This window comes from Genypterus blacodes, unplaced genomic scaffold (genome assembly GCF_046128005.1).
Source record: "Genypterus blacodes isolate CSIRO-AG114 ecotype Tasmania unplaced genomic scaffold, CSIRO-AGI_Gbla_v1 ptg000032l_1, whole genome shotgun sequence".
Lineage (NCBI taxonomy): Eukaryota > Metazoa > Chordata > Actinopteri > Ophidiiformes > Ophidiidae > Genypterus > Genypterus blacodes.
In genome coordinates, this window is record NW_027466845.1 from 5,075,430 (window position 1) to 5,103,224 (window position 27,795).

The window sequence follows — 27,795 nt, forward strand, 5'->3', positions numbered from 1 at the left end:
TAAGACGTTCAGCTGGGATCTGTGGTCACACATAAATAAATGTTGAGTCAACTTGCCATAACAAACAAGTTTATTGTATTATTAAATAATGAATGGATAATGGATTTGCGATGGATTTTTCACATGGCAGATCTGTTTGTAACGGTTATTATAATCTGTGATTGACTGTGGATCGCCCCAGAGACGAATTACGTGATTAGTATTTCATAAGCTCTATATTTAAACGTATAAGTTAGTAATGTATAAGTGTGATGTCATTGTTGGAACTCCTGTTTAGATGACATTGTTGTTGTGTGTTAGATGACATCGTTGCTGTAAAGGCCAGATGGCATCACAGCACTACATTTAGTCAAAAAACTGTTGCTTCCCATTCTACTGTTGCTAACACAGTATGAGGCTCTAAAGCTTACACACAACAAATTACATCAGTGTCATTTCAACTGAGAAGTCACGACAATGGAGTCACATTCTCACATGACTAAATTATACATTCTAATATTTTATACTTTATGAAACACTAATCAGCTAATTCATCTTTGGCTCTTACCTGCCACTACAGCCCTGTACCAGATCAAAGCGAGAGGCTTTAAAAATAAACAACTAAATAAATGAATTATAGCCACTAATTATTCATGGTAATGAGTGTATGTGGCTGAATGTAAGTTTGAATACCATGTCTGCATTCTGATACAACTTTCATTAAGGCTGCAGATAAAGTTTGTGGTAACGGATTACTGGATAATTAATTAGAGAAAATGTAAAAAAATAATGACAAAGGTCATCACTATTTGTAAGAGCAAAGGTGACTTACTATCAGACAGTCCAAAAGCAATCCAGAAGACTTTTCATCCGTGGATTTCACGATCTATGGAAGAAGACTGAAATTTCTATCTGATAGACAGTTACCGATCATTACTAATGGATTATCAATTTCAGCAGCGGTGTGTGGCGCCAAACACTCCTACACGCCTCCTTTGAAGCTGTTTTTTACTATTTCAGTTTACCCTTTTATTTTGAAGGTTAAATCTCCTAACTTCTGCTCTAGCCGCGGCTGCGTGCTGGCGACTTTACGCGGCTGCCTCTCGTCACCCGGGCGACGTCACGGCTGTGAGTGATCGCTCCATCGGGGCCGCGATCAGAGGAGGAGACGTCTGAACTACTGACGGCCTCATGATCGCGCCTCTCCCTGTAATAAGAGGCAGAAATGAGACTGATTATTGGCAATCACACAACGATCGATCCGATTGTGTTGTAATCAGTGCACTAATTGCGTAATTGGAGGGAGAGAGAGAGAGAGAGAGAGAGAGAGAGAGAGAGAGAGAGAGAGAGAGAGAGAGAGAGAGAGAGAGAGAGAGAGAGAGAGAGAGAGAGAGAGAGAGAGAGAGAGAGAGAGAGAGAGAGAGAGAGAGAGAGAGAGAGAGGCCATGACAGGTCAGAGCTGGTGTGGATTCGTGTCACGTTAGATGGTTTCTAGACCACAGTCATAAATATCAAACTCCCACTGGCAAACACTTTATTGTGACATCCGTGCCTGGATGTGCTAAATCGACCCCGAGCACACAACACACACACATTAACACACACACACGTTATGCAAGACGTGTTTATTTCCTCTGAACACGCAGTCTGAAGCCCGCCGTCACCTGTTTGCACTGTAACCTTTCTGTAAATAGTCCAGAGTGTCATGACATGGCGAAAACAAACGTATCCCTGCGAAAATAAGCGGCTTTTGCTGCCATCTTGTGATCAAACCGCCGCACTGCAACCACTGATCTGTGAAAGTCAGAGCAACAGGACAGACATGAGAACAAAAGCACAATAATGTCAATTGATTTGATGACAAAAGGGGACGGGACAGAATTAGATTCAGAAGCCATTTTTTTATTATTATTATTTTGTAAATGGGTTAGCACTCAGACTGTATACACAACAGATATGTTCTGAGTTTGACCCAATAAAACCCAAAAAGGAGTCTCCAGAGAGGAGGGAGGGAGGCAGGGGGGAGGGAGCAAGGTGGTCAGCTGACAGCTGGAGGGCCAGAAGCTTCCTGTCCCCTGAGGGCCACACACTGCAGGTCTCTATGTTCTAATCACTCAGTCTCAGGTGGACCACCCTGCTTCCTGGACTCCACCAGCAGTCGTCGGTGATGAGTTTGTACAAAAGACAAAAACGGAACTAAATCCAAAAGACCACATTTACAGAAGAACACTTGAGTAACAACTGGGGTAAAGAAAGAAAGCAAAAGAAAGAAAGGCTCAAAGTTAACACTCATTAAAAATCAACATGAGATCTAGTTTGTCCCAAACAAACACAGGCACATTTCTCTGCCTTGTAGTTACACATGATGGACGGATTCATGCCCGGGCTCATTACAGCTCCTTCACTACAGCCGGAGATATACAGTGCTGTGACCAGAGACGGACAGGGTTACACACTACACGTGTTATAAGGACCACATTAGTTCAATTATTGTATTTTCTTCTAAAGATACAATATATATTAAAAAAAAAGAGAGAGAAAAGAGAGCAAGAGAGAGAGAGGAAAGAGGAGAGAGAGAGAGAATCGGCAAAATCTCACGACAAAGCTATGCAGATTATCATAAAAAACGATGACAAGACAAATCTACTGACACACAGGCACAGTGCACAAGCTCGCAGGCAGGAATGGAAAATAACTCTTTGTAGTTTTAAATAGCACAAAAAGGCTTTTTTAAAAGTGTTTTTGTTTTTTTGTCGTTTTTTCTTGCTTCCCAATGCAAAAACTCAAAAACGTGAAGCCAGAGACCTCCGATCTGCTTTTTTTTTTTTTTTTAAGTTGAAGAAGAAAAACACAACTTAATATAGCCGGCGGCCCCAAACACACACACACACACACGGATCAGTGGCGTATATTTAGCTCCGGATCACAAGACGTCCTGGATTCACAGCTTCTCCAGCCTTCAGCCGGGAATCAGCACTTCTGCCGGAATTTGTCAAATCTGTGGAATCTTTTGTTTGGTGACTACAGTAGCTGCTTTTTTAACCCCATATTTTTTCCTTCACATAAAAATCAATGGCTGATAAATAATGTTCAATAACACTGTGGTAAGGCAGTAACAGTATTGATCCCTCAACCAGCCCGATCTGATCCCGTCATGCGTGTGGGGAGGTTTTGTGACCCCCCCGCCCCTGGCAGCTGGACGTCACCAAAAGGGTGTCGCCGTGGCAACACCGAACCGCGGCCGGATTCGGTGGTCGCCCGCCCGCACGTCTTTGAGTGTTCAGCGTCTCTGGAAAAAGACAATTAACCTCACAAACGGGACTTCAGCACCGCCTGCAGGTCAAACATGCACAGAGACCAAAAACCCTCAAATTAGAATTTCAACTACAAAAACAAAAAGAAGCAATTTTCACATTTGAACAGTAAAATACGTCCCAAGTAGTTCAGTTTTTACAGTTTTACAGCCACCAGCAGTGCAGTTTAATCACATATAACTTCTCCAGTGTTCTAAATCGTTCCGACTGGTTAAATAAAATGACAATAAAAAAATAAAAATAAATCTTCTGTGACCTTTTTGATAAAGCGGAACTCTTTCACTGGAGCCAAACAAACAAAAAACTCAGAAAATGAAAACGATAGCACAGTGATCTGCGCACTATTTCAACGTGTGTGTGTGTGCGTGTGTGTGTGTATTTGATTATGCAGTTAAGGGCACCGGAGGAAAAACTGAAAAACACTCTTGCAGTGTTTCTCAGTGTTGCTGTGGGAAAACGTGTTTCGTGTGTGTGTGTGTGTGTGTGTGGTGTGTGTGTGTTTGCCCCATCATGCTTTGCTCTCGGTGGGATTTGTCTGTGTGACGCTGTTGTGCGCCCCGGCAATCTCCGTCAGGGCGTCGGACGACTCGGCCTCCTCCGCTTTGCCGCCTTTCTCCTCGGGGAAAAACTTCCTGGAAGGGGGAGAAGGAGGGAGGACGGGTCAGCGTCTCAGAGGAGGAGGACGCGGCGAGAAGACAGCAGCAGACACAACGTCTCGCCTCAATACTCCACACATGTACTCGGTATGACGTCTTCACCCCAATATGTAAGACGGCGCCGCAGGTTTAGAGGCCTTCTTACATATTTCTTCACCACCATGATGACAGACAGATAGATGCACTCCCGCCACGTTTAAAGCTCCTCGCTCGGTTGCACTTTGGAGCAGGAGAAGCGACCGTCTGCCTTTGTTCTCTTTAGCAGAGCTGCAGAATTAGTGAGGATTAAGACGGTCGGGAGGCCAGAGTGCTTTAAACTTCTGCCTTTGTCATTAAAACAAGTTATTCTTCTAACCGAGTGTAAAGAAACACAACTGAGGGTTTGTCACACACACACACACAGACACGCACACACAAAAAAAGGGCACACAAGCACAAACGCTGCTTCTCTTGATGCGTCACTACACACACACACACAACACGGTCCTAAATGTTGTTATAGCACAATTTACCATTACAGCGTGTTTGATATCGTGTGGTCAATGGCACGATGCGGTGGTGAATGAATGGGCGTACACGTTACACACACACGCACACACAGAGATAAACCTCTAGAGGAAGCCGTACTCGTCGTTGACAGGAGGAGCCGCCTTGGCCAGAGTCTCTGACGCCTCCAGGGCCGCGCCCGAGAAGGGGGGGGGCGCTCCGTCTCCGTTGGGCAGAGAAGGTGGGCTTTCTAGGCTAATGAGATCAGCCAGGGGCGGGCGGGGCCTTTCCGTGACGTTGGGCAGGTCTAACTCTAAGTCGGCGGGTGCCGGGAGGCGGGGGGCGTCCAGGTCCGGGGTCAGCAAATCGTACTTGCCCGACGGCGCCGTGAGGAGGTCGCTGGAGGCGGGGGCGGCTGCTAAGGATGAGGCCGGGGCGGGGGAGGAGGGGACGTCTGCTATGAGAGGAGCAGAATCTGAAGCATCCAGGGCAGTGAGGTCGTTGTGCACGACGGAAGCAGAGCTGCCTGCAGGGGGTGCTATCTCTTCCTTGGCAGTGGCGGCGCTAATGTCACCCGCTTGGTTGGTGGGTTTGTTTGTGTCCAGGGCAGTGGAGCTGGAGTCGGGGTCCGGGCGGGCTGTGGCAATGGGCGCTAGGCCGGAGGCAGCGAAGGCCGGTGGCTTCTCGGCATCTGAGGCTGCGGCCTGCGTGACAGGGGGGAAGGGGGCGGGGCTCTTGGGCTCTAGAGTGGGAGAGGCAAAGGCGGAGGACGTGGCTAGAGGAGAGACGGGGGGGCTACCTTTGGAATTCAGAGCGGCCAGTTTGGGCGAGTACCTGCGCTTTGGTGGAATGGGCGTCGGAGACTTTTGAGGTTTAGTCCGCTCGGGGTCGAAAGGAGCAACGGCGCTTTTCCCCACTTCTCCCGGCGCGTCGTGACCTCCTCGCCGCTCGAATAATGGCGCCATTTTGGCTTCGACGGCGGCAGAGGACACGGGGGGGTTGGGCGGGGCCGGGGAGTTCGACTCGGGGCTCGGAGCCGGAGCGGGGGCGGGGCCAGGAGAGGGGTCGTTGGGCGGGGCGGACAGGCTACTCGTGAGGGTGGTGCTCTCGCTACTCGGGCTATCCTGGGTGGGGTCAATAGTGGCTGTGGCTGTGTCAGAGTTGGTGGCTACGGAGGAGAGGGCGTCCAGTGCCAGAGCAGCGGTGAACGCCGCCAGCCTGAGAGAGCAGGGAGAGAACAGAGACACACAGACTAGACACCAGGGCGACTGTGACAGAGGAAGTGACACCCCGACCAGCATGCAGAGGGTTTAGTTCAAGTCAGACCAACGCAAAACAACAACAACAACAACGGCAACAGCAAATACTGAACCTATGGCAGAAAAAAAAAAGGGATTCATGCTGTGAGTGGACATTAAAGGATACGGCCCCACACACACACACACGCACACACACACACACGCACACGCACCAACACAGAGGCTACAAAGCTAATGTGAAGCGAAACGACAACACTCAGAACCATGGATGTGGGTTTAACAGTACCAGCGACAGTTGACTATCATCCATTTCCCCCCAACAATGCTGAGATATGAGAGATGGTTTGCTGTGGCTGTCAGATGGACCTTCATGCCAGTCGACCATACACACACACACACACACACACACAGAGAGAGAGATAGAGCGAGAGTGAGAGAGAGGGGACCAGACGCCTCCTCTCCTCTCCTCTCCTCCCTCCTCTCCCCTCCTCTCCTCTCCTCGTCTTTAACTGGTATTGCTTTAACCTCGACAGGATGCGGACGTTAATTCATCCAAAATGACCCGGAGAGCAAAACACAAAGTCACAGAATCGCTCTTTTAAAAAACAGCGAAAATAAAAAGAAGACAGAAATACACAATAAAATCCAGTGGACTCCACTAAAGAATGGCCAGCGTGTGAACTTTTGATGCGTCCGATTTGATCCCATGGAGTCTCAGAACACAGGAATTATTCTTTAAAGTGGAGTGCAGTGAGTTAACAGAGGGGGGAGGGCGGTGAAAAGAAGGGGGGGAGGTTCCGTGCCGTCAGTCCGCTCGTGATGTACTCACTCTGGCTCGGTGAGCGGCGTGGTTTCGTTGGGCTCCGTGGGCCCAGCCGCGTTGTGGTTGGCCGTGCACTCGTCCTCCGTCCTCACCTCCACGATCGGCTCTTTGGACTCGTCCTTTCTGTGGAATGGGAAACGTAATGTGACACAAACATCAGTGAGGGTGGGAGGGGGGGAGGGAGGTGGGGGATGAAGGCGATACGATCGTATTAGTCTGATGGAGCGGTCGCATCGTTTCGAGGCGGCATGATGATGATGATGATGCAGCGCCAGACTTCCTGCTTTCCAAACCCCGGCGAAGGAAATTGATCTCAACTTTGCGTTATTGCACACAGGAGAGTGTTTGTTCAGAGCTTCGTTTAAAAGCCAGAATCCTTCAGATTACTGCGGAGGGAAAACTCCACCCTGAGGACCAAACTGATCTTCATCACAGAGCAGCACCATTATCTAGAGACTGAAACTGTGACATCATTCAGTCTGTGGACACGAGGAAGAAACATTCTGACGCTGAAGACACTCGATTCTGATTCTCCAGTAAACATTGTTTAAGCTTTGTATCAAACTAAACGTATGACCTCATTTAGAGCGTCCACTCACTCGCTCACTCACTCACTCTAGACCCGGTGCTGTATTATGCACGTTCCATTAGTGTGTATTGTGTGATTGTGTATGTCGAGCGGCTTTTCTCTTTGAATACATTTGCATACATTGATGTTTTACAGCGAGTCGTTCCTGGCTGTGGTCCTAGTCGTGCCGTAAAAGAGATAAGGAGGCTTAAACTGTGTAAAGCGGAAATTAAAACTTGACAAGCGTCTTGGGCTGATTTGCACATTTTGCTGTTCTGTTCTTCTTTAAAAAACAGGAAGGAACAGAACGATAACAAAGCCGGGGCACGTAAGGAATTTAAAAGTGTGAAGTGGGAGCTGTAACACGGAGCGACGGTGTGTAACTTTACATTAAACACCTCCACCATGATCGGTGTCTGCATACTCACATGAACGCTGCCTTGCCCTCCTCCAGGTTGTGCCCTTTGCTGCCTGAGCCCGACTTGCCGCACAGGCACATGATGAGGCCGCACTTGTTGACGAAGTAGCACGTGACGTCCACGGCGAGCAGCACGAGCACGAACGCCACCACCAGGACGCCGGCCCAGAGCATGACGCCGGACGGGAACGCCGCCTCATCACCTGCATCTGCTGGGAGCGGAGGGGGAGGGGTGAGGGAGGGGAGGAGGAGGAGGAGGAGGAGGAGGAGGAACTGAGCGACGGTGGCGATAAACCTTTAAACACTTGACAGCCATGAGTGAATGAATGAGGAGATGAAGGACTCACCTGCGCCGCTCACACACCCACACGTGTCTACAGGCCACAGCGTGAATGTAGATGCATTTCTGCTAATTTCAAATAAACATGCAACTAAATCTCCTTCAAACCACTCGTGTGTACACTGAATATATTTATTTGGAATTAGAAAACGAAAGCTTTACAATAGAACGTTGCTTGTTACCTTGACATGCATTAACTGCTGTGGACAGAATGTATATGAGAGACGTCCAGACACCCTGAAGGACGATGTGAAGCTTCACTACTGATTTGTAATCATAGACGGCATTGATTGATTATGGATTTAACTCTTTAGATATCGATAATAGATCCAAAGAGGAAGATGCAGCTGAGTAAAACACCATGAAAGTACAAATTTACGTATGAAAACAGTTAGCTCATATTGAATTGAATCCGATATGCATTATATACATTAGATATACTTAAGACATTTTCCTTAGTAATTGACACAGAAAAAACAAAAGTGGTTGCATATGAACAGCTCAAACTCTGGCAATATTAAGACTACATTATGTTTCAAAGTCTGTTCTCCGCCGTGTGTAAAAGTTAATGTTACAAATCTTTACATACAGTACACGTGTGTGTGTCCGGTGCTCAGCATTCCGCTCTGTGTTCTATGACAAACAGAAAAACAAACAAAAAAGTGCTATTTTCTATACACGACACCTCGTCTCCAATTCCGCTACGGTAAAACTGTCGACCCCTCTGCTGTCTATATGCTACGCTGAGCGACAAACATGGGTCTGTGAGAGAGAGAGAGAGAGAGAGAGAGAGAGAGAGAGAGAGAGTGAAACAGAGAGAGAGAGAGATAGAGAAAGAGAGAGAGAGAGGGAGAGAGAGAGAGAGTGAAAGAGAGCGAGAGAGAAACAGAGAGAGAGAGAGGGAGAGAGAGAGGGAGAGAGAGAGAGAGAAACAGAGAGAGAGAGGGAGAGAGGGAGAAACAGAGAGAAAGAGGGAGAAACAGAGAGAGTGACAAAGAGAGAGAGGGAGAAACAGAGTGAGAGTGAGAGAGTGAAGGAGAGAGAGAGTGAGAGAGAAAGAGAGGGAGAAACAGAGAGAGAGAGAGTGAGACAAAGAGAGACAGAGAGAGAGGGAGAAACAGAATGAGAGAGAATGAGATAAAAGAGAGAGAAAGACAGGGAGAGTGAGTGAGAATGAGAGAGTGAGTAAGAGACAAAGACGGAGAGTGAAAGTAAGAGAAAGAGAGACGAAGACAGGGAGGGTGAGCGAGTGAGTAAAAGAGAGTCAGAGAGAGAGAAGGAGTGAGAGTGAATGAGAGTGAGTTAGTAAAAGAGTCAGAGTGAGTGAGAGAGAGTGAGAAAAAGAGAGTAAGAGAGAGTGAGAGAGGATTTCGCCGCCTTTGTTTTGTGTTTCAGTGTGTGTCTGGCCAGCTCTGAGGCTACAGCGCCCCCTTCCTCCCTTCCCCCCAAAAAACAGAGACACATCTGCCGTGGACAAAGTCCTGCTGAAGGAGTGAAAGCGTCCAGAGAGCCAGAGAAAGGCCAACCCCTCCTCCTCCTCCTCTTCCACATCATCCTCCTCCTCCTCTTACAAGTGACCGTGTGAGGAGTCCCCCCCCCCGCTGGACTATGAAAGCAGGAGCACAGCAATGAGGGACAGGATGAGTGATACCAAAGTGTATGTCACAGATGGACAGCCCAGAGTGGCTGCTGGATCACAGCGAAATGCACACAGAGGAGAGTGGAGGGGGGGTAGGAGTCAGGACGGGACGGAAATGTTCAACGTGGTCCACAGCACCAATGCAATGTCCAGGACCGAGGCAAAGGGTGGCAGGCACACCGAGAGACGGAGAGAGAGAGAGAGAGAGAGAAAGAGAGAGAGAGGGGGGACAAAGAGAAAGGGACAAAGAATAAAAGGAAGAGGGGGGAGGGGAGGGGAATGAAGAGAAACAAAGAGGAAAAAAAGAGAAGGGCGGGGGGGAAAAAACAGAGGAAGAGAGAGAGAGAAAGTGAAAATGTGTCACCAAAACGAAAAACAGGAGAAACAGAGCAACCACAGCAACACATAAAAAGCAAAAAGCACAAGAGGGGGGAGGGGGAGGGGGAGGGACCACGGCATGTTCACGAGATGGTGACCCAGCGGTGGTGTGAGTGGGAAATGCTTCAGACTGGAGAATGAAGATATAAAGTAAAAAAAAAAAAAAAAAAAACCCAAAGGGTGAGGAAGACGTAACATGCTGCAATGTTTCAGCAAAGCTCCACGGAAGCTTCAGTAGCGCGAAAACCTCCAGAGCTAACGAGCTAATCAGCGGCTAATCAGGGGTCAGATTCACGCGGTGACGAACTCTGCTGAGCTCTGTGACCTCGGATGGTAAACAATGGCGAGAAAACGAAGCAAAAAAAACTTCAATGGCTGCGCAGCAAATTGTTTGGAGTGGAGGATCCTTTCATCCCCGAAAGTTCCCGTCCCCGATTTCTGCGAGATCAAACTGGCGCTCGTTTAACAAAGGCTGCCGAGAGTTGAAAGCGAATCAATGGAGGCGGGGGAGGAACGTTCTTCCTCAGTGCCTCTGTGAGGGCATACTTAGCTGTCAGTCTGCCTGTCAGTGCGACGGGTGGTTGAGTTTTAAAGTTTTGATTAGTAGCTGAGGAAGTGTGAGAGAGGCCTGAGCGGGCGGGCGGGCGGGCGGGCGAGCGGGCAGGCAGGGGTGGGGCGGGGGGGAGTGCGGGCGGGTACCTGGGATGGCGGCCGGCTGGGTGGACGTCCTGAGGGACAGCGTCGCCGGCTGGGATTTGCCCTTCTGATTCTCTGCCACCACATTGACACTGTACTCTGTGTCCCAGTCCAACCCACTAAGAACCACATAGTCGCTGCCACTGGGCAGCCGGATCTCTGGCTTCCAATCGGACATGTCTCTCTGAAGGTACACACACACACACACACACACACACACACAAATTAATATGAAGAATTGTGGCACGAGAAGACTTGTTGCACTGTGTGACCCGGGGCAAAGCGCCGCACTCACTGGTTTATAGCGGACCAGATAATGTAAGATGGGCGAGCCGCCGTCGTCCTGCTTGATCCAATTGACTTTGATCGAGTTTCCTTTGAGCTGCGGCGTCCCTTCCACCTTAGGAGGGTTGGGATACCCTACAGGCACACAACAGCAATAGAGGGATCATGGAAAAGGCAGAGAGCCACGAGTCGACTCCACCGCTTCCAGGTCAGGAGTTACAGCTGAGTCTAAGTGTTTGGAGGGTGGCGTTCTCAAATGCCGTCATCCTGAAATTCTCAACTGGCATCAAAACGCTGACGGATGCCATCAGGGGGATTGACACGTAACAATCAGGTGACATCATGGATTTACACCCAGAATAACACAAATATCAGACGGGACGATAAGAGTGGAATCTGACAAACGTATCAGATGGGCCACGACAGACAAGAAGAAGAAGAAGAAGAAGAAGACGGGGGTGCACGGTGGTTAATCTTCGTGTGCTTTGATGCTGCTTGACTGGTTGAATTAGTTCATGTTCATCTACACTTCTATTATTTTGAATTTTGAGGGCCTTTCGTTAGTTGTTGAGATTATTTAACATTTTTGGGAGCAAATTTCCAACAAATACTTCCAAAAACATCTTTTTGCTTTTCCAAAGTACCGTAGAAACCCCTTTCCACCGGATTCACACCGGTTAAAAAGGGGATTAAAGATGACAATGGATGATGTAATGAACTCAGGGTGAAGCTGCACGATGATGAAAACTAAAAGCAACTTGACGGAGAGCCAGAGCAGTGTGATTGGGTGTTTAAGGCTCGGCGTGGGCAGAGATGATTCCCGCCACGGGGAGAGAGGTGAGAGGTATCACTCTGACAAGCCTTTGAATGAGACCTTCAGACAGCTCTGGCCCTCTTTCATTCATCCAAGCTGAGGCTGAGTGTCTAACATGATTAATCCTGCTGGTAGACGTGGGTTAGATGTTTTAGCACAGAAGCGGTTAATTGGTTAAAGTTTTGGACTGCGGGGTGCGATGCTCTCCAGTTAAGTGTTAGTGTTGCTTCTCCGGTCGGGCGGGAACATGCTGGAAGACGACGTTTACCTTCAGCTGAGCGGTGGAGGTGGAGGAGGAGGAGGAGGGGAGGGTGGGGGGGTTCACCGGCACCATGCAAGGCCAAACAACAGTCACAGTCACATGAAGCGCACACGTGTGATCGGCCGGCGGAGGAGAGGAGAGTGGGAGAAGAGGCACGTGAGAAATATAATAAGACAACCAAACAATGCACATGTGGGTGGGTGGGTGGAGGGGGGAGGGGGGACGGAGGGGGGGGGGACAAGTTATGATGTCACACAAAAGCGCTTCATAAGTGTGAAAAGGGTTTTAGAGGGAGATGAAGAGCGGAGACACTGCAAAGCTGCAACTTACACTCACAACACTACTACTGATAATAATAAGAGGCTTCAGGTTGAGATAATGACGCTGCGGACGTGAAAGCAAACATGCAGCCAGTTCACATGAATGTATGGATTGATTAGGCCGAGGCACAAGGTCAGACTGACTTGGGAGTAAATGTACATTCTATTAAAGTCGATTCATCTAATCAGCAGGGGTGAGGGGGGGGTTATCCTACAGGGGGGAGGGGCGGCACTCAGAGAGCTACAGCAGCAATAACTCACTACCAGCTACAATCATCCTCCACTACACAACAAACCTGTGTCTTCAGGGAAAAAATGAAACATGCCATCTAGGAACATGAAAGAAGAAGAAGAAGAAGAAGAAGAAGAAGAAGGAGGAGGAGGAGGGAAAAAAAAGGCAATCAGAATGATTCTCCTCAGCAAGTGACTGCTCGTGGCTCTGAAGTGTCACTTCAGCGCGGCGAGCTCACCGCCAGCTCTATTTCTGGCGAGACAAAGCGAGAATAAGTGACATCACTTCGTGAGTGGCACGTTTGATCCGGGGCTGAGGTTGCGGCGGAGGTGGCTGCGCCCCGGCCGTCGCTTCGGCAGTGGCACCGGGTGAAGCTCATTCATGTTTCAACGCGTCTCGACGTACTGCGGCGTTACTGCGGCTAATCAGGAAGCTGAGACGCCGCCGTGCCTCAGAGTCTGAACTCAAACAGCAGCAATTTGTTCAATGTTTGAAGGATTTTTTGCATAAAAGAGGCAAAATGTTTCTGATATCGGCCTTTGCCTGCTGCTTCAGTCTTTATATGATCAGCTTTTATATGATGTGTATCAAAGCAGAAGCTCTCAAAGCGTCAACTTTAGGCTTTACACAGACTGAGCCATGGATTTCTTAGAGAGCCAGGCGACGACGATGATGATGATGATGCTGCTCAGCTACAGCTGCGGTGATGCCTAGAGAGTTTTACACTTTGTGCTGCACCAAAACTTCAAATTATTTATAACTGTATAACTTTTATCTCCCTTTGCTGCAAACCTTTTAGAGCTCAACCAATCCCAAGGAGAAAGGGAGCGTCTATAATGCAGGAGGCGCTCGTGGAAAACGCTGAGCTGCGACGGCGGAGAGGGGCGACCTGGTTTAGATGTTCACTTTCGGAGGCGTAGCTGCATAAAGTTGTTTGTGTGTCAATAATAAACTTAATGCCAAATCAGCAGATCAGAGGGAAATGTAAAGACATAATGTGAGATAAAGGCAGAGACAAAGAGAGATGAAGCACTTACTTGTGTGAGAATAGCCTGATGGATACAACAGATAGATGAGCATATGGGTGAAAAACAAATGGGCGGTTAAAACCAAAAAATGAAAATGTGATAAAGTTCAACATGCAGGCAGCTCTGACAGGAAGTAGGAGGGAAGAGAGGAGGAATTCATTTCCAGGCAATTTCCATGCTTTGCCAACAGGGGGCAGCGCTTTCTGCAGTGACCTGTGGAGAGCCATGCGCCACCGCCACCAGAGGGCGGTACAAGCTCAGTAATAAGGACAGACGTTCACCACAGGACTGGCTTTCATGAAAGGAAAGGTGGGACACACACACACACACACACACACAAACCAGTCACTCAGCTTCATTCTCCATTTTGCAAATTGCAAGCACGCCCGGCGACATCATGCGCCTCACACACGACGCAGCGAGACAGAGGGTCAAGTTGAGCTCTACTGCGACGCGACACACACACACACACACACACACACACACACACACACACACACACACACACACACACACACACACACACACACACACACACACACACACACACACACACACACACACACACACACACACACACACACACACACACACACACACACACAGATTAAAGACGGATCCCTTCCAGCGCGTAGACCGAGCCGGTTTGATCCCGACTCCTGCTTAGCTCATCCGGCAGCTGAAGAAACATTTTCATAAAGCACTTGTGCACATGATGAATGAGCGATGGGAGAGTGGACGAGCAGGAGGGGCATAGAGCGGAGAGGGGTTCGGGTGGACAGAGCTACGCAGAGCGGTACAGACAGTCTGACAGAGGCGCCGTGGGCGGAGAGCGTGTTGCGTGCATGTGGGACTTACGGACGGGCTCCGTCTTGAACGCCTCGGCCGGGCTGCCGTCGCCCTCGCCCTTGCCGTTGATGGCCGAAATCTTCACCTCGTAGTTGGTCTCCGGCTTCAGGCCCGTGATGGTCACCTCGCCGACGGAGCCTGTGGGGACGATCGGACGCCGGACAGATCCCAGTTTAATACTTTCCATTGTCCATTTCGCCACATTGAAGCAAACTGACATCTGTTTAAATAGACTGAGATTGAAAGCAAGACAAGAAGCCCAAAATATAATTAACAGGCAGATGTTTTCCGTCTGTGCCAAACACGGCGAGGAGGCTTCCAGATTAGACGGAGACGGAGCCGATTATGAGACTGCATCCAACAGTAAGACGTGCTGAAATTGGCGTTTCTCAAAAGTGTCGCCAAGACAGATTTAAGGGAAATTCAGGGCCGCAGACGGCTTTGAAAGTCTTTTCTTGGCTGGTCTTTGTACTGTAGCCATGAAAACTACAGAAATGGACTGAATAACCAAGTAATTCCACGATCGATACAGACAAGAGGTCGATAAATGAAGGTAAAGTGATTATTGCGGTCTGTTCCGGTACCTGGTGGGAGCTCGTAGATCCGCTGCACCCAGCTTCCCCGGTCCTGCGGCCTCCACTGAGCTCTGTATTTCAGGACGGGCACGCCGCCGTTGGACTCGGGCTCGTCAAACTGGATCTGCGCCGTGGTGGAGAAGGGCTTCACCTCGCCGATGGACGGAACCGACGGCACCTCTGTTTCAGGGGGGAAAGTAACAATTAAACGCCACGATGACTAAACGAGGCAGAATGAGTCAGAGTGACCTCGCAGCACTCAGCGCGAGACGAAAGACGTTTCACAAGCGGTATTTATCTTCCTTTGTTTGATTTGCGTTTGAAAACAATTGATGACAGGCAGAGACAGGTGCTTCAATCGTTTCAATCTTGTAAATGGAGCTAGTGGGCTGTAATTCCACACACAATTGAGGCCAAAAGGAGGATTGTGCTTCGATTGTTGCCTTAAACCGGCATTTCTCTGCACCGGCTTGATTGCCATATCGCTCTCTGCGTACGTTATCTCAGTAACATCTGGTGGACTGGAAGCGAGCGACGTTACATAATCTGAGCTGTGTGGATGCTTTCCCTCTAAGTGTAACCTCCATTAAATACACACTGCGGCGAATTCTTTGGGTCTAATGCATTTTTAATAGGACTTAGGAACCTTCTTGAAGGCCGGAGTGAGGAAAAAGGAAAAGTGTCTCCCGGGTTCTTTGTGGTTCTTGTCGTTTATCTCTTGTGCTATAATCAAACTGACCTCCACGGGGTTAATTATTCCTTTGTTTGTTGTAGTATACAAACAGAAACGTGAAGCTATAGCATGAGTGGTAGACTGACCGGCCTGGATGAGGAGGAACTCCTTGGCCTCGGTGCCCATTTCGTTGGAGGCCGAGCAGTTGTAGCTGCCGAAGTCATTCTCGGACTCCGGGGTCACCTGGAGGAAGAGGAGGAGGAGGGAGGGATGAAGGAGCAGAAAGGGGGCAGCGCAGCAAAACAGATGAACAGACCGGCATGTCGAACACTCGGAAGGTGACCTTTTTGTTTGTCCATTAGCGTCGCCTATTTTTATGTGTTGCTGTGAGCCGTATGAATTATTCATCACGTTTCTCCCCTCACACAATGGCGTTGAAAGAAAAACCCTTCGCTTCAACTCGATTCATGAAATCTTGATGATACAACTGTGTGCGTGTGAGATCTCTCTATAGCGTGAAGCGTGTGTGTGTGTCTATACGTGAACATATGCATGAGTAACGTCTTGAAATAAGTGTGTGTACCTGCAGATAGCTGGCCAATGGCGTGGTGAAGATCCTGATGTTGGTGGTGTTGGGGTTGGGCAGCTGCAGTCCGTCTCTCAGCCAAACCACCGACACGTCGCTGGGATGAGCCTGGACCTCGCAGGTGATGTTGGCGGCGTTGCCCTCCCACGTGTACACCGCCACCGCACCTTGGATCTTAGGGGCGTCTGAGGTAAAGGAATTTATCAGTCGCCTGCCGATTCAAATACTAAACCTGCTCACGACGGCAGAGGGAATCACTTACAGCGGACTTCCAGGTACGCGGCCTGAGAGTCCTCCCCGATGGCGCTGCGTGCCGTGCAGAGGTACTGGCCCGCGTCCGTGTACTTCACATACTTTAGCGTGAGGGAGGACAGGCGGGCGTCGCTCCTCACCAGCACGTTTCCGTCCAGACTCTAGAAATGGGAGCAGAGAAAAAGCCGGAACGATTCAGAACAACATTAAGTCCATACGGAACATTGTGCAGATAGGGAACTAGGAGTGTTTGTTTCTGTGTCCAAATCCTTCACAAGTCAAATCACAACACCTGAAACAAAGATCTTTAGATTACAGCAGAGAGAGATGAGATAAATGCGAAACTTTCTCCTGTGTGAAGAGACTTGAACGCACCGCGGCATTCACAGGTTTAGTCAATAAAAGATGATAGAAGGAAGGAAAGTGCGTGGAGCGTTTCACACGGAGGGACGCTCCCAACTCGTGAAATCCTCTGACGCACGACGCACTTGTACTTTCATTAACGACTGCGTGGGGGAGGGGAGGTTTCAGTTAGGCCTTATTATTACGCACATTCATATTTCATGGTACAATAACACTGCACATAAATGATTCATATCTGTGATTTAAGGCGTTGCGTCATCAGGAGAACGAGCTCCAGCATCCCAAAAAAACAGGAAACACTGCAGACAGACAGCTGGCTAATGAGATGAGTAAATGACCTTGTTACTCCAGCGACACCGGATGCATTAACTTGATGCGCAGGGTTACAACCAGCCGCCATAAGTGGCTTCCTTAACCTTCGGCGCCTGAGGTCAACAACTCCTGGATGTTGTGGTTGTTGTTGTCACGTGACACCGAACTGTCTGGAGGTGCAGCTGGCCGCAGACAGAGCCGCTCCTTTTAGAAGACTTTCCCTCTCTCTCATCAACTCTGTGGTCACGTTGACCTTTTGACCTTTCCGCTTGCATCCCTGTGAACCCTGTGAGTGGAATTTACAACCGGCGCCGATTGGAAGAGCCTCGATTTCTCCACACTGCATATTTGGATCAACCTGAACTCGACGGAATAATTAAGCGGCCAATGACGCAGCAAAGGTTAATGTTTATGAAGTTTAACGACGGAACTCTGCACACGGTTAAGCCTCAAACCAATTTCAACACGAACTATAATTTATACATTTTGGACTTTTATAAGCTTGGGTGTCTTCTCCTTTCACAGCTGAATTGAATCTCCGAGCGCCTCTTTTTGAGGCCTGAGTGGCTTTGATCCAAGCCGCGGATGCTTTTACACATATTGAATTAGATGCCCGGAGCCTGAACGGGCGCATGTAAGAGAAAACCCTCGTTAGTTTGTATTCAAATTCAACGGACAAAAGCAATGTCTGGGGCATTCATTATGCATGACGGGTAGCGGGGGCCGCAGAGACACTTACATAACACAGTAGCCTTTCATTCTGACCCCGTGTGCACGCGGCGCTCGGACTCCACCCCTGTGCAACACGCCACGCTGTGCCACACACACACACACACACACGTGGACATTAAAGCTTGGATATGGATTTATAGTTAATGGAAGCACATTGTTGCTTCTACTTTTTCTGGGTCACTGCAGTCGATGCAGCCTGATAACACGCAGACACTTATCTCAGAGAGCAACAGCCACATGCTAATATTATTTACCGGAGATAAAAACCACGCTTTGGCTGAAATGTAATATTGGCGATTCATTAATGTTGCATGACAGTGATTTTGAAGAAGGAGAGTGGATGTGTAATGCAACAGGGCAGCGGTGGAGATCATTATTTGTGGACTTTTAAAAAGAGAGGGAGCGTCGGTTTGTGTTTAGAGACAGAGGGGCGATGGTGCAGTGAAGGGAAGGGAAGCTGCTCTAATAAATCAAAACCCAAACAGCAGGCCACGCTCCTTGATGTGTTCTTCGCCAATAGCAAAGGGGCCTAATGCAGAGAATACACGTTACACTCCTGTATCATCAAACCCTTTCCTGTCCTCCTCGCCTACAAATGTGCCCCCCCCCCCCCCTGAACGTGCCTTCACTGTCAAGTAACAGCCAAAAAATGCCGGTGCACATTTGCAACAAACAAGCTCAGCATGTTTGTACCCCTCGGTGCTCTGCAGTAAGGACGTCTTGCAGAGATAAACTGATCGGCTCGGTGCAGTTTAACCCCGTTATGTGCGTGGCAAAGTGAGCACGATCTCATCTGAGCCGACACAACCTGGAACAACAGATCCACATATCAGAGACATTACATTACATTACAATCATTTGGCAGACGCTTTTATCCAAAGCGACTTACATTACATTACCACCCTTCGCAGAGGGGGGAGCAATTGAGGGTTCGGTGCCTTGCTCAGGGGCACCTCGGCAGGGACTCGCACCGGCAACCCTCCGGTTCCCAAGCGGAAGCTCTACCCACTCGACTACTGCCTCCCGAGACTCCCAGAGACGCTGCTGAAATGTCATTTGTGAAGAATCTGTTGCTTCATTCAGGGCGGGGATGGAAGTAGCAGGCACCTTTGCTTGGGATCTCTTTTTTTGTCCTTTTAACAAAGTGTAACTTGAGGAGGCTTTGTGGCTGGAGGAGGAGGAGGAGGTGTGGGCAGAGGTTTTGCGTGGTGATTAATTATTGTGCAACAGTAGAAGTGGTTGCTGAAAGGAAAATATGCACTTTGCCCAAAGGTTCCGTGTCAAAACCTACAGCACGCCTAAGTCAACCGCTCGCACAGTTTAGTCTAAACACTTTGGTTGGAATGATGCTGATCTAAAACCGTGTGCGTCCCAGTTTCAGGCAAGTATCGCATTTACATCTGAGGAGCCGCTGCTTGGTAACAGCGGCGCTTCGTCGCCTCTGCAAGCGACAAACCACAGCGCCAAAAAAAATCGCTTTACTACTGAAAACATGGCGTTTCACTTCCTGTAATTCGGCAAACAAACACAGCACGGCGGTTTGAAGAACAGACGGTCCAAAATCCCGCAAAAGCATGAATCAAGAGAACAGGAACCACATCACCGGATCTCGCACTTCTTGAAGACATATTTAAGGTAGTAATACATTGTTGGCTGACTGATCCATACATTCCTATAAGTTTTAAATGCATATTGAAGCCCGGAGAGTGAGCCCGTCTGTGTGAGCTCTAGCACTCTGGCTGAGTTCTGGAAACAACACAGTGGTATCTCTCGCCAGTTTTTTTATCACATATGCAAAACACATATTAAGCAGCGAGGAAAGCTGGAGAGGCGCCCATGTGGCCAACGCTCGCCTGCCAACTTTTCCTCTCACACAGGCTCGAGCGCTCCAGGCTGCTGCACAAATCGACATCGTGCATTCGTTGTTACTTATATTTAACATAGATATTCACCCGTCTTTGGTCCAGCGAATTAACACCGTTTTGTAGCGGCACACACACACACACACACACACACACACACACACACACACACACACACACACACACACACACACACACACACACACACACACACACACACACACACACACACACACACACACACACACACACACACACACACACACACACACACACACAGACACGCATGCCAAAGTCAAAATCACGATTTGGCTGTGGACTGGGTGAAATGTGGGATCTAGGAGATGTGGGTGGGTAGGACGGAGAGATTATGAGGAAGAGAAGTGTGAGATGATACCTCTCGCAAACAGAATAGGCTTCTAGGAGAGAAAGAGAGAGAGAGAGAGAAGCGATGTGGAGAGAGAGAGAAATCGTGTACCACGTCTGTGAAAGTAGGATGAGAAAAAACGTGACCCAGGATCTGATCAGGCTCAGATCTGCAGAGTTGAAACTGTGTCGTAGGCACAGACTGAAACAACAAACTTATCATGCTGTCACATGGCAAGTTTATGCTGAAAAGAAAAGAGAAACAGACGTGTGCAGATCGTTCTACCGCTACTTCTCAGAGGCTACACTTGTTATATTCAATAGCTAGTTTAGTGATAGGAGTCCATCCGAAACCGAATTGGACTCCCCTCCCCCCGACACAAAGATGGATGAGTGTGGGAAACAGGTCGTGCATTTAGAATACCTTGTGCTGCTCAGGCCGAGTCCATGATGCCTGCAGAGGACAGAGACAGAACAAACAAACAAAAAGGCAAAAAAAGGGCAAATCTTTAGAAAACAATCCTCATCCTGGCAAAGCTGGGATTCTGCAAAATGCATGCAAGTATAAGCAGGTGATCATTTGCTTTCATCTACTTAGGCGCCAGGTGTGGCTCTGCTGGAGGAGCTTATGGCGTGACAAACAGTTTTAAAAGGCAGAATTTGGGGATATTATTATTATGTAATGTTTCACATTGTAACACTGCCTCTAACACTGAGATGTGAGCCTATGGGGCCGTCCTGATGACAGCAGCGATTGGAGATAACATGGCAACGAGTTTATCGGGAAGACGACAGAAACGTCAGATTCTTTGGTAAATGTAATAAAATGATCAAGCTGCAGCCTGTAGCTTAAAAGCAACAAAAAAATAAAAAAAACAGGATAAATAAAGGCTGTTGATCGTGCAAGTTGAGACAATCCAGAAGCTGTAGTCCAGATCGGGGCTTTCAAAGAAACGATTTTGTTGCAGTTTTTTTTAAACATGAAATGAACACGCGGCTACACATTGGTGGGAGGCGGGTCTGAATATGTAAAGTGACAAATGAGGATTTTAATGAACTGATGGGGTTTGAAGGCTGAATTACACTAAAATGTTGATGCTTCTTAGTTGTATTTACATTAAGTTTCGCATTATTGGTGTGGTCGCCACGGAGATTCATAAACGCAACTTAACTCAAAAATATTGTACATCTACAGTTGTGATAGGGTGAATATTTAATATGATGACTTCATTATCATTCAATGTTAACATTCTCATATTATTCTCATAGTAAAATTTGACCATAATCTGCACATAAGAACATACTGTATATCTAAGAATACTTGAGGTAACATTGTCATATGTCGATCATTTTGTCCACAACTGTCGATCACAGCTGATAACACAATACTGTCACGGATCACGCATCACATCAAACCAAATGCTTTGAACATTGAATATTCGGTTAGAGCATAATGACACTGAGAAGCCATACAGACTCAAAGCCTTGATGGAGAGCATGCTGTATGGATAACATGACGGCGAGGGGAAACTGGGAATCATGACAGAAAAAAAAAAAACTAAAAATCGAGACGCAACAGACGGAAATGATGGTTAAGCATTTAACAAGCAAACGAATGACGTCAGATGCAACAGCAAGAAAAACAAAACAACACATCATATCAGAAAAACAACAAAAGTCAAAATAGTCAAACCATTAGTTCATTCAGAGTCTCAGCCTATATTATCCTCTTAATGAAAGCAGGCTATGTGTGAAGTCTACAGTGCTTAAGCATCAAATACCACAACTGCATTAATAATCTATTATCATGAAAATGAAGTGGGCTGAGAGGAAGAGGAGGGTTACAGGATGAAGAGGGAACAAATCGCTCTCTCGCTCCCAACGTGCCCGGGCCGCAGCCCAATTCAAGCGCCCCGGGCCGCCTAACAGCACCGGGGACACCGCTGTCCGAGCTGCCACGCGTCACTGTCAGCGCCTATGGCAGGTGTTCAGACAGAGAAAAGCACAACCGAAGCAAATGCAGACGGAGCGTAGAGACAAAGCGGCGGCGTGATGTTTCCCTCGGGACTCATCACTCTTCCCAGAGCCGTTGTTGTTCCCCATCCGCCGAGGATAGTCTCCCCTCTCTGGCCCCGGCGTGAGGGGGCTGATCCGGCAGCTGTTTGGACACATTAGCGCACCGCCGGCGCCTAAGGCTGCTTGGACATTAGCCGCATTAAGTGTGATGTTTCCCTAAGCATCCCATTAACTGTAAAAACAGGGCAGGGGACGTCTTTCCAAGTGGTGGTCTGGACATTAAGCACAGGTTTGTATTCTGGAGCAAGACTTTGTTACAGAAATACACAACACCGTGCCACACCACACAATCAACTCCAAAGCTTTAATTGGCTTTTATGTTTCATAATTACTCTTATTCTGCTCCCGCCCCCCTCAGGCAATTACGGCTGGAAAACTTTGTGCAAGCGGAATGTTTAATATCTTTGCAAATAAGCAAAAACATTCATTATGTAGATGATGTACAAAGCATGAATAAACACTTCATTTGCATTTTCAGTTATTGAGCTGAGACACTCGCGGTGAACGCCTTCAAAGAAGACCTCAACCTAGCAAACAGCACTCAGAAAACACACTTTTATATCCATATAAATTAAACGTTAGCAGTTTGAAACACAAATCTAAACGGGACCACACACACACACGGTGCCTAACGTTTCTCCTGAAGATTTTATTTTCTGCACATCTGCTGCCTGCATCAAATCTCCCTCTAGCCCAATACTCAACACTCCACAATGTGCACTTCCCTCACCAATATGGCTGAATACTTTCAGCGATTAATCAGGATTGTCTTCCCCATCTGCTGCATCATAAATATGAGCCCACATGAGGATCAACATTTCCTCCCTTCTCAGATTTCATTATTTCAACCTTTCAAGATCTCTATTCCTGGTCAAATCAAATATCCTCAGATTAAATAAGAGCCATGCATCACTTATTCATCAGTATACTGTATCATATTAATGTCAGGAGTTATTCCTAATGCCTCACAGTCAATGATGTCACTGTAACGGACATATAACCCATAGAAAATTACAACGCCTCAAATATTTACACTAATATTTACACAATATTTGACCTTTTCTACAGTCCATAAGTAAACATTGCGGTGGTTAACAACGCTTAATAGAGCCGTGGCAGAGAAACTGTAGAGCTCAGATGGTCAAACAGCTTATTTATCTAAATGCCAATGTGTTCATTCAATCGTCCACAGTTTCCAAAGCAATCAGGGCAGAAACATAATAATCGTGAGTGTTTAAACTTCAAAGAGGTAAACAGAAAATCACTGCGTCCAAAAACATCAAAGTCAGGAATTATGACTTTTTTTCATAACTCTCTTTCTGTTTGCCACGGAACAATGATGCTTAATAATATCATCTTCAGTATGTGATACAATCATGTATGCAAATAAGACTAAAGCAGGGATTCCAGTGTGTATAAACAGGATGTACTGTATGTGTGTATATACAGTGTGTAGGGTGTTTATGTACTGTGCAGGCACCTCTGTTCTCATCACGTCTAATGTGGGACACCTGCACTGGTTTGGTGATCAATATGAAAATAAATACAATTTCAATTTAAAAGAATTTTGAATATTGGAAAATCCTAAATAAACTGCTGTATTTGTTGTTTGACATTGATCATGCTCATCCCAAAAGAAACTGTTGTTATGATGATTACAGAAAGCAAGAAAGAAAGACAAAGGTTCAGATGTCAGAGCAACTAAACGATTAGCAGCCGTTGTGTGTGTTCATTCTATACTGTCCCACTGTAAGGACATTTGTCTGACAAGCAGAATTAAAAGACAAAATGTACCCAATCAAAGTCCTTTGATCGTTCTTTAAATGCAGGATTCTGTCCCAGAGTGTCAGCAAGGCTGCTAATCGTTTCTTTGAATACATCTATGAAGAGATGGCCACAGAACACTGAGAATACTGCTGACTTAAGTGCAAAACACACTGCTGCTGGTGCACAGCTGCTCATCATATCGGACGTGTCATGTGACTCCCTGAGCAGCCATGATGCTGCACGTCCACGAGTCGATGTGGAGCAGAGCATTTTACACTGCAGTCGCCCGCTCGTACGTTCATAACAATCAGCCTACATGGAGCGATTCTTCCCACTCCACTAAACGCTCAGTGTACACAATTATGGCTTATAGACTGATGCCTTTTATGGAGTAATAGAGATGAGACTGTGGGCTGTATGATGACCCTGTCCTTTTGTTATGAAAGCAGCGAAAGCAGGAAACCTGTGAGAGGAGAACAAAGTACGGCAGCTGGGATGCAAGCTGCATCGAATGAATTAGCTTTTCAGGGGCATCGGCAGTGGAAAATAGGACAGCAGCATGAACTGCGTGTGGCGGTGCCTGGAATCTGCCTCGGTGCCAGCAGTGTGCACGTTTGTGTGTCACATGAACAATGTGTGTTTTGCACTTAAGGCTTTTTGATTTAAGCTTCAATCTTCACCAAGTGATAATGAAAGATATGTTAGAAAATCCACCATGGAGTTGACAGACAGACTGAGCCGGGCTCAGATCCAAACAACCTCATGCCTTCATGGAAAGGTTGGAATGATCAGGCAATGGCGACACAGAAATGGCATTGTTTTCTCCGATTATTAAGCTATTGACCAAATTTCCATCTGATCTCATGAAAAAGCCAGATGAAACGCTTCTACCACCACCTCATTCTCTATCGGTAGGGAAATTTGCAGGATTTAGATTTGAAAGCATGCAACAGTCAAATCAATTACACCGGCTCTGATAAAAATCATTCCTTGAGGTTTTTTTGCGAGCAAACACTGATTGAGGGACACCCGGGAAGTTTCAATGAAAGGGATTATTTGATTTCATCTGGGCTTTTGTCAAATCTGGGTGCTACTCTACTACATTTCTGTGCCATGCGGATTTCATACCTGATAGATCCTGTTTAGATGTGCCTGTAAGGAAAACAAATGTACTGCATGTAATGGGCTGATTCTGCAACGTCACCAGTAACTACAGTGTCTGGCAGCGTTTCACCTCTTGACCTCTGAGCTGTGCCTTGGACAACTGGGGCCAAATGGGAAACAGATGTGGGACAAACAGGTAAACAGCGGGTTCCGTGTATTTGATGGTTTGGACGTATAACACAGCAGAGGGAACCTACTGTTCAGAATGTAATGGCGGGTAGAGAGCTAGCCCACTAGCTCTTACCCAAGGGTGAGAGCAAACCAAATCAAAAAAAAAAAGATGGCAACCAATACAGGCAGAATATTGTTCCATTTTCAATCACTAACATGATCCGACATCATGTGATTGAAAATGTCACTCAGTCTCTAGATCGCTCTGGAGCTGCAGTGAGCACAACAAGATGGCGGCCCCTGGAAGATAATATTAGTCACCCGCTTAACAAACTCCTCCAACTGCAGACTTGTTTTGTGTGTAATTGGGTTTTTCAAGCTTCTTACCGTTTGGGAAAATGCTTAATCCAAATCTGAGCACACTTCACCGTGCAGCCTGAGAGTCACTCAGCTAATTATATGAGATTCGCCGAGGGAGCCGCTAATTTCAGAGACATAATCAGCGATAAATAAAACGAGATGGCGGCGGTTTGCAGTGAAACCCGCCGAACTCTTTCCACCTGCTTGTGATCAATACATCTGTCTGAGTCCATTTGCGTTTTATGTTAATGGTACTTCTCTCTCCTCCCTGAGGGACGCCAGGGTCCTGCAGGTGTTTGTTCCTCCCTGCTGGGTAATGTATGTCCCAATTCCCTGCTTAATACCAATACCATAAAGTACAATGACAGATACTGCAGTATTTGGGGGGGAATGTGTGTGTGTGTGTGTGTGTGTGTACTCTTTATTTTCTTATTTTCTGCTCACAAAGCTGTCACAGAGCAGAGACGACGTCAATCTGCCGAGCTGCTGCAACTTCATGCATTTACTCTAATCTAAAGTGTCACGAATAATCACAGATTAATGTTTTTATTTTTCCTCTCATGATTAAACTATTCATGTTCACCGATGTGGGACCGCGGTGTCAACATATAAAGAAACATAATCGAGCCATTTTAATGTGGGTGTTGTCATCGTTGTGTAACACTTTGTCACATCACAGCTGTAATTAGTGGATTTCAAGCAAAATGGGACGCGGCTAATGCATGATGCCAGGTGTGGCTCTGCGTGTTTACCTGCTCTCCTTCGGCGAAGACGCGCTCGCCGCTGCTCCAGCTAATGACGGGAGTGGGATCTCCGGACGCCTCGCAGGTCAGAGTTACCTGCTCCTCCATTTCAGAGGCGCTCTGGTTTACCAGGTACGTGATCTTCGGCTTGACTGCAAAACACAGACACAGAGTCACTGAGGCTGCACCGACACGACGGAGAGTCAGGTGCATCGCCATCCTGCGGAGTTCAAAGGGAGGATGAGGAGCGCTCGCTTGACAGATGAAGGGGGGGGGGGGGAGCTGTCCCACGTCACAGAGGCGACATTATGACATTATGATATTATGATAACACAACTCATGAAATCATTATCATAATCAATTTGGGCCGCCTCAAAGGAGCGCCGTCTTCATTCTGAGCTAACCTGAAAGCACAGCAGGGTGCCGGAGTGATGGCAGCAGAGCAGAGCAGAGCGTGATGAAGAGCAACTCCTCAAACACTAGGCGAGGGACACACTGTGCTTCTTCTTCTGCACTTTACTCCGCCAAGGATGAATAGATTAAATCTGAGGCTAGTATAGAAAATACTTCAATCCTCTTATGCGGACAATCATTCAATCAGCAAAGGAGATGATTTGTAGACGACGGTAATGTCACATTTTACATTTATGCAGTTCCATGCATTATGTATCATGGACTGTAAGTAACTGGCCTTAGGACTTTCAGTCACTCTTGGAATTCCAAACAGCTCATTTCCATATATAGTATGAACTCATTTCTCTGACCTTTGGGGGATTAACCAATGAAACGTCTTCCTTTAGTTACAACACAAGCATCCCATTTGGAAAGAAAAGCACTTGTATAATGAAAAAGTGATGAAATAAGTGACACAGATTTGTAAATTTTGTTGTTATCTTCCCCCGGTTACATCAGTCAACAAACAGCCAGCAGAGAAAGGGAGAGTAACCTGGCACGGCTCCTGGGCGGCTCCTTTCTCCAAAACAACAGAAGAGGAAGCGCGGGACCTTAAAACCCCGACCTGAAGTGATTCCAAGCAGCTGGTGAGGCGTGACGGCCCAACGAGCGCAGCGCGAGCCGACCCGTCCTGTATCGACCTTGTTATCTCTTTGTATTTACGGAGTTCAATGCTGCGCCAAGTTGCTGCCTTTTAAATGTTGTCAGAGGTGTTTCAGCAAGCACAAGCCTTGAATGATGCGCGTACGCTTGACCAAACTAAACTGACCCGCTACTGTCACTCTACGGGCCTCCGTTTCCATGCCAGCCAAAAAAAGTCTGGCAACACGGGTGCTGCCGGCACTTAAAGGCATCACGCACCAATAGTGTTTAACAAGCACATCATTTATGAAGCTCAAATGAATATTCTCTTCTTCATTAAGTCTTGTAGTAGTTAAGTAGCATTTAACCACTCGGGTTGGAAACCTTGTCATTCCGCATCTCAACATGTAATACAGTTTATTTGCAAACTTCCAGACCTAATCAAGATGAAGATCACACTCTTTGCGACTGC

General features: G+C 47.4%; 1 protein-coding gene across 1 annotated transcript in view; it reads right to left on the reverse strand.

Annotated features, from left to right (window-relative positions):
• Positions 1-3,710: 3,710 nt before the first annotated feature.
• The window catches only part of ncam1b (neural cell adhesion molecule 1b), a 54,673-nt gene continuing 30,588 nt past the window's right edge, over positions 3,711-27,795 (reverse strand). Inside the window, exons 8-21 of the mRNA XM_076146115.1 lie at positions 26,298-26,440; positions 25,039-25,062; positions 20,492-20,521; positions 16,443-16,593; positions 16,178-16,365; positions 15,741-15,837; positions 14,931-15,101; positions 14,356-14,484; positions 10,848-10,976; positions 10,560-10,736; positions 7,514-7,712; positions 6,524-6,640; positions 4,577-5,653; positions 3,711-3,925 (exon numbers count right to left, since the gene is read on the reverse strand). Of these exons, the coding sequence (XP_076002230.1) occupies positions 3,802-3,925; positions 4,577-5,653; positions 6,524-6,640; positions 7,514-7,712; positions 10,560-10,736; positions 10,848-10,976; positions 14,356-14,484; positions 14,931-15,101; positions 15,741-15,837; positions 16,178-16,365; positions 16,443-16,593; positions 20,492-20,521; positions 25,039-25,062; positions 26,298-26,440 (2,756 nt within the window). The 3' untranslated portion in view covers positions 3,711-3,801. The remainder of the gene's footprint in view (positions 3,926-4,576; positions 5,654-6,523; positions 6,641-7,513; positions 7,713-10,559; positions 10,737-10,847; positions 10,977-14,355; positions 14,485-14,930; positions 15,102-15,740; positions 15,838-16,177; positions 16,366-16,442; positions 16,594-20,491; positions 20,522-25,038; positions 25,063-26,297; positions 26,441-27,795) is intronic.